General features: G+C 60.1%; 1 protein-coding gene across 1 annotated transcript; it reads right to left on the bottom strand.

The window, feature by feature from the left end:
• Positions 1 to 514: 514 nt before the first annotated feature.
• Positions 515 to 10,610, bottom strand: LOC116629158 (kin of IRRE-like protein 1; the record flags this gene model as incomplete). The annotated part of the gene is made up of 9 exons (XM_032399454.1): positions 515 to 5,391; positions 5,508 to 5,585; positions 6,153 to 6,292; positions 6,437 to 6,544; positions 7,711 to 7,909; positions 9,170 to 9,270; positions 9,352 to 9,478; positions 10,153 to 10,280; positions 10,462 to 10,610. Coding segments are annotated over 9 exons (1,507 nt in total), but the record flags the coding sequence as incomplete, so codon positions are not given.
• Between the last annotated feature and the right edge of the window lie 90 nt (positions 10,611 to 10,700).

Raw genomic sequence — 10,700 nt, 5'->3', positions numbered from 1 at the left:
CGGGCCTCCACAGCACCTGCTCACATCTCCTCACTCTGAACAAGAAGGCCACAGGTTTGGGAACTTCGCTGCTGACCCAAACCTCTGCATCTTAATAAATGCAACCCATCTGGCTCCCACCCTCTCCCAGTTCCTTCGGGATCCGGACCCCAGGGTCAGTCGCCCCCTTTCCTGTCCCGTAATCGGATTTGGCACCAAACTTTAGGGTGCGGTGACCTCCCGCTGTTTGTCCCCCTCCCTCCCCCCCCAGCTGCCGGCTTCCCTGGCCGCAGGGCCCTGCGACAGCCACAAATATAAGTAACCACCTGGAGGACACAAATAGATCCTCTCTGCAATCTCAACCCAAAAATCTCTCATCTTTTCCCCAAATTTGACCATTTCACCCCAAATCAGGCAAGCTTTTAAGTAACAAGAGCTGCTCATGCCTTAAATAACACAAAACATGGTGCTTTTTAAAACATTTATATTTATATATATAAAAAAATTAAATATATATAATATATAGTGTGTTTGAGACTAAAAATATAGTACATAATATTTAAAAAAAAGGAAAATGAAAACAGGCAGAATAGGAAAAGGCGTGAGGACACACAGACACACACTGCTAAAAACCTACGATGGTCTGTCCTAACAAAAATAATATTTTTTTCTCTTCTCTTGTCATCATGGATCCATTTATTATTGGGGTTTGGGAGGAGAAAACTCAACTGGAGCCCGAAGTAGAGGCTGTGACCCCGAGGGTGGTCGGGGTGGGGAGCGTGACCTTCGGGGCCCCAGGGCTCCTCTGGGTGGACTTGGTGCAGCCAGGCCTCCGGGCGGCGCTCGGCTGCGCTCTCCCCAGTGGGGGGTATTCCCGGGGCAGCGTCTGATCTCCAGAAACAGGTAGAAGGCCCCACAGCCCACCGACCCTCGAAAAGGCCCGCGGTTGTAGCCAGCGAAAAGCCAGGAGCAGGGGCAGGAGGCTGGCGGGAATGTGGTAGTTCTATGCAAACGGAGCTACTATTATTATTATTATTACTGTTATTATTTTTAAGGGCAGGCTTGTACCAGAACCGCCCATATGGCCTGTGACTTCTGCACAGCAATGCTTTCTCCAGGGACGGGGCCTGGAGCTCCCTCACAGTGATGCAAGAAAATGGGAACCTCCCCCCAACCCCCCCATTCTGGAGGGCAGGGGAAGGCAGGGACAAGGGAGGGGGATACTTAAATGCTAGTTTTATAGCCTCTTCACAAAAATAGATGCCTTTCCAAATTACATCCCTCGGTCTATGGAGTGTCCCGTGACCATCTCCTCACTGGTCCCACCAGTCAGGGCCTTCACTAACACCTTTCAGGTGATTCCCTACAAGAGGCGCAAGGCGGGGACCAGCCGGGGACACACAGCACTAGAGTGGTAGAGAAGCCTTGGTTTCTACGGCCGGGCAGGGCGCTCAGTCCTGGAATGCTGCCCTCAAAGTGATGGGCCTGCAGATGGGGGTCAAGCTGACCTCTTCCACCCCAGGCATGGCGTTCGGGGGAGCACCGCTCCATCCCTGCTGGCTCCCCTTCCTGACCTCACAAGGGCTCTGGGGCTGGGCTTAGAGGGATCCAGGATTCAGGATGCAGTCTGAGCGCCCCCACGAGGGAAGAGACTGCAGCTCACCCACAATCACCAGAGCCTCTTCGAGATCCAGAGTTTATGTCAAAACTGCTCTACCCTCTTCCCTCTACTGCTTCAGAGGGGTCAGCCATGCTCACACCTCACCACCTGGCTCGGGAGACCCTGGCCGGCAGGTTCACCTCCTCAGTGAGAGGGCTGCACCGGCCCTGGGCTCCTAAGGACGGCGTGGACGGTGGCTACTCCCAGCTCCCCCTCGGTCAAAGCTGCCCGAAGCCAGGGCACCAGTGGTGAAGTCTCCCTGCCCCGCCCCGGCCACAGACACCTTTGCCACACTGGCAGAATTCTGAGTGGGCTCCCAACGTGAGCGACCATTCCCAATGGTCAGAGGATAAGCGCACACCAATCTCACCCAGGCTCAGGGTATGCTTTGTTGCCGTTTGGCATCCAGGGGACCCTAGTGGAAACTTATTCGCAACACTTCCAGCAAGAGGCCCACAGTGAAAGCTTTTTTCAAGAGAGTAGAACCTTCCACCACCCCCATCCCTTCCCTGCTCACGTCCTGTTCCCAGCTCCTCACCAGGGGTGGCTGGGCCCTCCACCTCACTGAATGAATACAGCAAGAGCAGAATAATTCTAGGGTTGTGCAACCCTCCCCCTATTTTTAAGGCCAGAAAATCGGGGGCAGTAAACGTAAAGAGGTTAGGCCAAGGTCACTTCACCCCATCCTGAAGCTGGGGTCCCCGATCTCCTGACCCCTAGCGCCTTGCTCTTCTCACTAAGATGAGAATATCAAAGGCGATCAGGATCACCAAGGTGACCACATCAAGTACTCTCGGCACCCTGCTGGAGGGCCCCAGCCTCCAACAGCAAAGCTCTACTAGGTTCAAGGGCGCCTTCCACTCCCCAGAAAAGCAATTCCGTTTGGCCCAACAGGCAGGCCCCAGTTCCGATTGTGATCAGACGAACAGCGTGCAAATTGCAGAGGGCAGAGAGGGCCTGGGGCGCTGCTGTCTCTCTGTGCCTTGCACTGTGCACGCTGCATACCCAGGAGGGGCCGGTTACTGGGTTAAAGAGCAGAGAGCAGAGGAGGAGCTCTGGTCACAGGCTTCTGAAAACTAATGGTCCCTGTAGTGTCAGCTGAGTTAGCTAGTGACCCTGGGCCCCTCCTCTTCATCATTTCAACAGAATGGACCCAGCACTAATAAAAGGGAGGAAACAGAATGTGGCCAAACCCCAAATACAAATGAATATTTTTTGGAATACTCCTGTTTAAAGAGCCATCACCATCTTTAGACTTTAACTGTTTGGATTACACATGGCTTCTGTTTCTGCGAAGATAATCAGAGTATGCGTGAATTCATCTGCACAGGAACCTGCATCCTTACCAGACCTTCTCCCGGGGCTCACATAAAATGACTCTGTAGGGAGGGGTCAGCTCCCAGGGGTAGGGGTGGAATGCAGCTGGAGCCGGGACGATGCCCCCCCACCCCCAAGAGACACCCAGGATTTGCCCCTGTTGCTGAGGAAGGGGAGAGGCAGCCTGCCAGGCTGGAACCGAGCTACTTTCTCCCTGGGCATTAGCTGGTCCTTACGAGCGGGGACGGTGAGGAATGTCACCCCACAGACCCATCCGCAAGGGTGGTGATGGCCCGTGGCTGATGAGCATGTAACTCATTAAAGCAAACATGACTAATGAGTGGTGACCAGGAGAGAGGGCAAAGCGCGTTCTGGGGATTGCCCCCGAGGCCCCGCCCGTCGGGAGAAGGGGAGGCCGGGGCGGGGGCACAGTTCTCTTTGGTCAGAGGCGGCGGCTGAGAATGGCCATGTGGAATGTGTGTGTGGGGACAGCATGGGCGTGACTGCCTGCAGTGCCCTCCTGTGCCACCTTCCTCCCTCTCCAGGCCCCTCACCCGCCGTCCCGGAAACTCTGCAACACCTGACGGCGTGTCTGGGGCTTGCAATACCCATCCCCCGTGGCCCCCCACACAGGGCCGGTCAACCAAAGCTGGGCACTCAAGGCACTGAAAGTGGAAGAAGGAATCTGATTGGTCCAAGAAAAAAAAGACACTTAACAAACCAAAACCTGTCTGCAGAGACTATCACCCATGCCCCCGGAAGGTGGCCTCCCCGACCAGCTGGTGGGCAGGACAAGCAGTCTTGAGAGCCAGGCCCCCTCCCTAAGCCTGTCAGAGCCCATCGGGGACAGGTCTTTCCACCTGAATGTTTAAAAATGGATTCAAAGTGCTTGGAAATTCAGAGTAATGGACGGTGCTAGGAATCTGGAGGAGAGCAGGTGCCCCCTTTCCTTCCCACTGGGACTTGAGGCGGGGGATTCCCTACAGCTTTTTTTTTTTCTCCCCAAATGAGGTTTTCATTGTTTTTTGTTGTCTTTGAAAAATAGCCTATAGCATCCGACCCTCACACCACCACTCCCCAGATAGGCTCAAGAGTTAAAGCCAGGATACAGGGCAGGCTGGGGAGGGAAGGGGCTCCTCTAGAGGGGGTTCTGGAAACTGCTTTGAAGCACACAGCCTTCCTGCTGGTGAGTCAGGACATGGTTCCCCCACCGTTCCTTTCTGCATGGGGACCCCGTGATCTAACTGGCTGGCCCTGCACAGAGGAGAGAGAAAGGGGCTACTGGAGAAATCTGGATCCTCTGCTGACAGACAGGTGTCCACGATGAGCAGCCAGGACAGCTGGCCCTTTAATCCCAGCTGAACGAGGGCCGGATCTGAACTCAGTGCCAGGGCTGTTCTGTGGACAGCTAAAACCAATCCAAGGTCCCTTCTGCAGTCGCGGAAGGGAAGATGCTGCCGGGGTATGAATGCAGAGGACAGAGGGGCTGGCCAGGCAAACGTGTTTCCACATATCTGTGCCTGGGCCACCCCCACCCCCCACTGCGTGTCCCCCTAGGCCAACGCCTGCTCATCGTCACACATCCCTGTCCACTTAGGGGAGACCAAAGGGGTGGGGCAGAATGGGAATGCTAAAAAGTGCCCCCTCTGCTCTCCACAACCTTCGCTTCCCTGTCCCCGTGCTGGGGCCAGGCGAGAGCACAGGTCAGAAGAGACACGTCCTCCCGAAGAAGAGGGAAGGGCAGGCCCAGGAGGCTGGGGCATGCACAGAGCACCATCCTCGGGACGGGGTGTTTCCGGGAGACCTGCTCCCCACCTGCCGCAGTGGCGGCGGCGGCGGCGGCGGCGGAGGAAGGCTGGTCCGGGCCGGGAGCGACGCGCAACGCCCCTGAATATCAGGGAACGGCTGTGAGAGCCTCGTCCTCTGCCCCGCAGAGGCGCCCCGGCCGGGCGCCGGGCCTACACGTGAGTCTGCATGCGCTGCTGGAACCGCTGCCCGTAGTCCGAGTGCTGCGAGGTGTAGGAGAAGCGGGTGGCCGTGGCGTACTTGCCGATCGGGTCGTACGCCTCGAACGGGGTCCGCTCCAGGCCGGACGGCGGCGCCTGGGGGTAGCCCAGTCGGTAGGTGGGGTAGCCCGCCGCCGCGGGGAAGGGGTGCGGGTTGAACTTGTCGTAGTTCTCATAGGACAACGTGCCGGCCGAGTCGGCGCCGGCGGGGGCGGCGGGCCCGGGGGCGGCGGGCTCGGGGCCGAAGTCGGACGCGGGGGCGCGGCTGTACGAGCTGAGCTGCGCGTAGCCGCTCGAGTGCGAGAGGCGGGAGGCCGGGCGCCCGTCGAAGCGCGCGGGCCCGGGGGCGCGGTAGTCCGCGTAGAGCACGGCCCGCGACGCCGGCCGGTCCTCGTGGGCGCGCACGTTGTAGTAGCCGTTGGTGGGGTCCTGGGGACGAGGGGCGAGGGCGCGGTGGGGGCGCGGCCGGGGTGCACCTGCCGGGGCCCGCGGGCAGCCCGCGTCCCCCTTCCCCAGCCTGCCCCCTGCCCGCCCCGCGCGCGCACCTTCATCTCGTACTCCTCCCGCGTGTCCATGGCGTCGCAGCGCAGGTCCTGCTTCAGGTCCACGTCGTCCTTGAAGGACTGCGGAGCCGCAGGGTGGGCGTCAGGGCCGGGCCGGCCTCATCCTGCGCCGGCCCCGCTCCACGCCCAGGGGCCGCTGGAGGGGTTTGGGGCCCCGGGCACACTGGAGTTCTGAGTCTGAGCCCAGCCCGGGGCGCCGGGGGTGGGGAGAGGCCGGAGAGCCGGCCTGGCACCGCGTTTGTCGCGGACGCACAATGTGACCTTGGGTGTGTCACTGTCCCTCTCTAGAACTGTCTCCTCGTCTGAGCTATGGGGCAGTTGGACCAGAAAACTTCTAGGGGCTTTCAAGTCTGACTGTGTGTGTGGGAAGGATGGGGCCAAGCGCGGGCCTATGGGGGGCCCCACCTGCCTGTCTTCTGCTGCAGGGGAATCAGCCCGGGGGGGATGTGTGCGTGCGTGCATGTGAGTATATGCAGGAGCATTTGTGCGCCTGTGTGTACACACGTGAGCACGTGTGAGCCTGGGCGTGAGTGTGGCAGGGAAGACAGAGGGAAGGTGGTTCGTAGAGCTGGGGCGGGTCCCAAGAACGTGAAGAGGGGAGTGGGCCAGGAGGAGCAGGACCCTCACCGAGTAGATGGCCTTCATGACCCGAGTCGCCGTGGACACGCTGGCTGTATCATCCTCCCGGTCTGAATGCATCGTAAGTGGCTCGCGGTTGACAGTCTCCACCTTGATGTCCAGCTTCCTCAGGGTCACGTCCTTGCGACCTAGGCAGGGAAGGGCAGCCTGGACGCGCTCTGCCAGCCGCTACGGGCCAGGCCTAGAAGCGCGGCGGTCCGTCTGCGGGGGGGGGGGGGGGGGGGCGGGGGGGGGGCCGCTGTGTGTGCGCGCGCGGTGGGGGCCATACTCACTGCCTTTGCGGCGGCGGTAGAGGAAGAATACCAAGGCGATGAAGAAGAAGGTGAGCAGGACGCCCGCACCGATGGTGGCCCCGGCAATGATGCCCACGGGCAGCACCTCTTCAGAGGGAAGGAGAGGCTGGGGTGAGGCTGGTGGCTCACGGGGACCTGAAGGCCCGGTGCCAGAGCTCCACCGATATCCTCGGACAGGAACGGTGTTTGCTCAAGTCAGGGGCAGTTGGAGGGGAAGGTCTGCATTGTGTCTGGGTTTAGGCCTGAGCTTCGGCTTGATCAGGCTTGGGAGGATGGCCATGTCCCATCCCTGCAGCTATGACACAGCGTGACCCTGGCCCTGGGGGCCCATCCGCCCCTCTGCAGCCCACCTGCCTGCGAGGCTTGGCCTCGGCTTCCTGGGCTGGGCTGCTCTTTGAGGTTAGCTGTCTCCACAAACTCCAACCTGTCACCCGTGTCCCCACCTCTCACCACCTCCCCGCCCCCACCCCATGGCCAGGGCGGCACCAGCACCCGCCCTCCCAGGGCTCGCACAGTTCTCCTTGGCTTCCCTGCTCCCCAGAGCTGAGTAGGACCCAGGGCACCTCCTCCAGGTTCCTCTCCCTTCCTGGCAGTCCTGGATGGATCAGATCCTCGGGAGGTTCTTCCCCTCCTCGCTGGGTCCTGCCGCACTCCCTCCGCTCCGTTCTTCCCCACCACCCCCTCGCTGGCTCTCTCAGCTAAGACGCACCTGACGGGAGCCCCCTCCTTTCTCTCCCTCGTCAGAGCTTCCAAAAAAGTCAAAGGCAATTTCTCCTTCGACATGCAGCATCTTAAGGGAGGAAGCATGTGCCTCCTAGCAGATGAAGGATTTTCGAAGAGGTGGGGCACCACAAGCTCCTGGGCGCCCGCCACGTGCCTGGTGTTTTATAGATATTCTCACTTCATCCCCATGCCAACCCTGTGAGGTCGGTAGTAGAACACCCTTTCATGAAGCATCTGATTTTCTCCACCTGAAGTCCTTTGCTCCCACTCTGTGTGCTCCTCCACTGACCCAAAACCCCCTCGAGGGCCGGGACCGCGTCTTGGGCACCGCCATCCCGGCTGCCCCTCGTGCGGGGCCCGGCGCAGAGGGGAGGCTCAATGAACATTTAAAAAAGGGGGTGGTTTTCCCCAGGTGAGCACCAGCGCAGGCTCTGGAGGGTAGGCCCCGAGAGAGTTGTCCGCGAGAGGACTGCCAGGGGAGGGAGGAGGGAGCAGAACGCCCAGCTGCCCCGCACCCTGGCCACGGTCACCTCGCTCTTCCAGCTGGATGATGGCCGTGCCGGGCCCAAAGCTGTTCCAGGCCGTGCAATTGTAGTGCGTCTGAAAGTCTGCCTCCATGACATTGTTGATGGTGAGCGTGGACAGCACCCCACTGCCCGAGTTGGTCCTCTCCACCGTGTAGCGCTCCAGGGTCCCCACCTCCAGGAAGTTCTCCTTCCATGCCCAGGCCTGGGGTGGGGAGGGCAGCGGGGGATAAGGAAGGAGCAGGTGGCAGAAACACCTGACCCACCCTCCAGGCATCCTTGTCCCGTGTGCCCTGTGTGTCCCTCAACCCAGCCCAGTGCTCAGTCTGCAACAAACCCAAGTCACACCTGCTGCCTCAAGCCTTGGCATGGGATCTCCAGTCTAAGGGAAACAGTGGCTACCACACAATGGAGATGTATGCCAGGAACATGCAGATATGCTTAGGGACATTCTTTAAAATGCAGATTCTTGGAGCTTAACTCTTAAATATGCAACTCCAGGGGAGAGGTCCAGGAATCTCTATTTTTCTAACAATCCCACGGATGCAGGTGCAGCTGGGCCAGTGAACCAATATTTGGCAGCCCTGATGTCCTGGATGGGGAGTCAACATGCGGCCCTGGGCCTGGCTCTCCCTTGAGCCCCTGTGTGGCCTCCCCTCCCCTCTCTGGGCCTCCGTGTCCTCATCTGTAAAAGCAGAGAACCAGGCCGGAGTTGGATGCCCGGGGTTTGTCCAGCTCTGGTGGTCTGAGAGTCTTCAGCTTTACCTGTAGCCAAGCCGCAGCCGGCCCCACACAAACCCACCCGGGGGGCTCTGGAGACCCATCCCAGACTCTTAGAACAGGGAGGATCTCTCGCGGCCTCCTCCATCCCTGACTTCCCGGTCGGGACACCCCCTTCCTGTCCCCTCCCTGAGCACTGGCTCCTTTCCAGGGATCAATCCTCCTAGCTCTGCAAGGAAAGCCCCTGGGAGCCGAGCCACCCGCTGCCCAGGCGGCCGTGGTAATGAAGTGTCCCTGGGCAGCCCTGGAGTTAGCCAAATGGTCATTAAATGTGATGAGGGGTTTGACGGTTAATGGTCATGCGAGGAATTAATGGCGCATGGTGTGGGGAAGAGGAGAACGGAGAGGGGAGAGGGAGCGGGTAGGAGGAGGAAGACAGAAGGGGGCAGAGGGCCGGGGAACCCAGGGGCAGGGTGGAGGGAGGCCGAGGAGAGGGAAGGAGATGAGGCAGAGAGAGCAGCCGGGGCGCCCCAGCCTCTCACACCTGTTGCTGCGGCCATCAGGCAGGGACACTGCCCCCATTTTGTGGATGACAAAACTGAGGATCAAAACACTCAGTAATTGGCTCAGGGTCATGCGACAAGTGAGAGAGGGGGAAGTGGCACGTGAGCAGGGACGGGGGCAGAGGGACGCAGCCTCCAGGTGGCTGGCTGTCCTCGGGCCCTGTGACAGTCGTGGCACTCACAATGCGGTCCGGGGGCGGCGTGCTCCCGATGAAACACTCCACCTTGCCCCCGTCACCCCTGACAGCGTACTGCACCGCCTCACTGGAGATAATGGGGGGCCCTGTGAGCAAGAAGACGCGGTCAGGGCCAGCGGGACATCGCAGCACTTGCCCGCCCAGGCCCAGCCCCGAAGGCCGCTCACCGTTCACGTAAAGGGGCACCTCCCTCTCGGCCACGCCAATCCGAGGCACGATGGCCCGGCAGGTGTACGTGCCCGCATCGGCCTGGGTCACTGACTTCAACAGCAGCTGGTTGCTGTTACTCAGGACCTGGGCAGAGAGAGCAGCCTCGGGTGGGGAGCCAGGAGGCCTGGGCCCCTGGGTCCGAGCGGGGCCCCACATCGGAGGCATCGGGAAGAAAGCAGGAAGGGCCACAAGTGAATTCCCAGAAGGGCAAAGGGTGCATCCCCTGACTCTAAACAGGGCCGCACTGAGGCCTGCCCGTCTCTGCAAGAGTGGGCTGAGAAGGGCCGAGGCCAGAGAGGGCAGCTGGCGCTGCGTGGTTTCCCAGAGAACGCAGCCTCTCTGACGGTCTGTTCTAGAGCTTTCCCTGCCAAACAAGGCAGGAAGTTTCACCTTGAAATCCCTCTTCCTGCAATTCCAGCCCGAACTATCTAATGCAGGTGTCTGTAGAGCTGCAGAATTCAACCCTCCCACCCTCCTGTGTAGAATCATTCACTGGGCCTGCAGAAACCATCCCTCCCCCCTCCCCCACACATAGGTCCCCCTGTCGCTCCCATGGTCACTGAACCGGCCAGCTGTTCTGCGGGGACAAGTGGGTTTTGATCCCGAGCACTGACCGCCTCCTCCAAATCCCAAGACCCTGGAAACACTCTAGCTTCGACTTGAAAAGTAATGCTGCACCAGCCTCGCCCCACCCCCGCCCTCCCACCTGTGACCGACTCCTTCCTCCCCGCGCTCAAGATGGGTAGCAGGCGTCTTACCATGTTTGAATCCTTTTTGGTCCAGGTGAGGGTGAGGGGGGGATTCCCCACCCAGACACAGGTGAGGGTCACATCAGAGCCAATATCTGTGGTCGTGGGTTTGGGGTCAACTACGATCCGGGGGGCAACTGTGTAGAAAACAGCACTTGCTAGGGACTCAGTCTCATGGGGGGTCAGCTCTAGCCGATCCTCTCTCCCTTCTGCTGCCCTGCCACCTCCCCCGACCTGTCCCCTGTCCCCCCACCCCTACCCCAGACCCTTCAAAGGTCCCTGCCCTCCCCATCCACCCCTGCCCTTCCAGCCACTCACAGTGGACGTTTACTAAGGTGCTGACGTTGGTGCTCCCCACTTTGTTGTGAACCTCACAGGACACAGGCTCCGTGAAGAAGGAATAGTCGACATTTGTCTCATAGCGACTCTCGTGGGCATCTTCAATCAAGAAGCCGCCCTTGGCCCACCTGGGGTGAAGGCAACACAGGGGTGGGGATCAGGGCTTGGCCCCCTCTCACCCACATCCAGTAGCACGACCCCCACCCCGGCACCCCCAC

The sequence above is a fragment of the Phoca vitulina genome, unplaced genomic scaffold (genome assembly GCF_004348235.1).
Source record: "Phoca vitulina isolate PV1807 unplaced genomic scaffold, GSC_HSeal_1.0 scaffold322, whole genome shotgun sequence".
Taxonomy (NCBI): Eukaryota; Metazoa; Chordata; class Mammalia; order Carnivora; family Phocidae; genus Phoca; species Phoca vitulina.
This window is presented reverse-complemented; position numbering and strand designations above follow the sequence as displayed.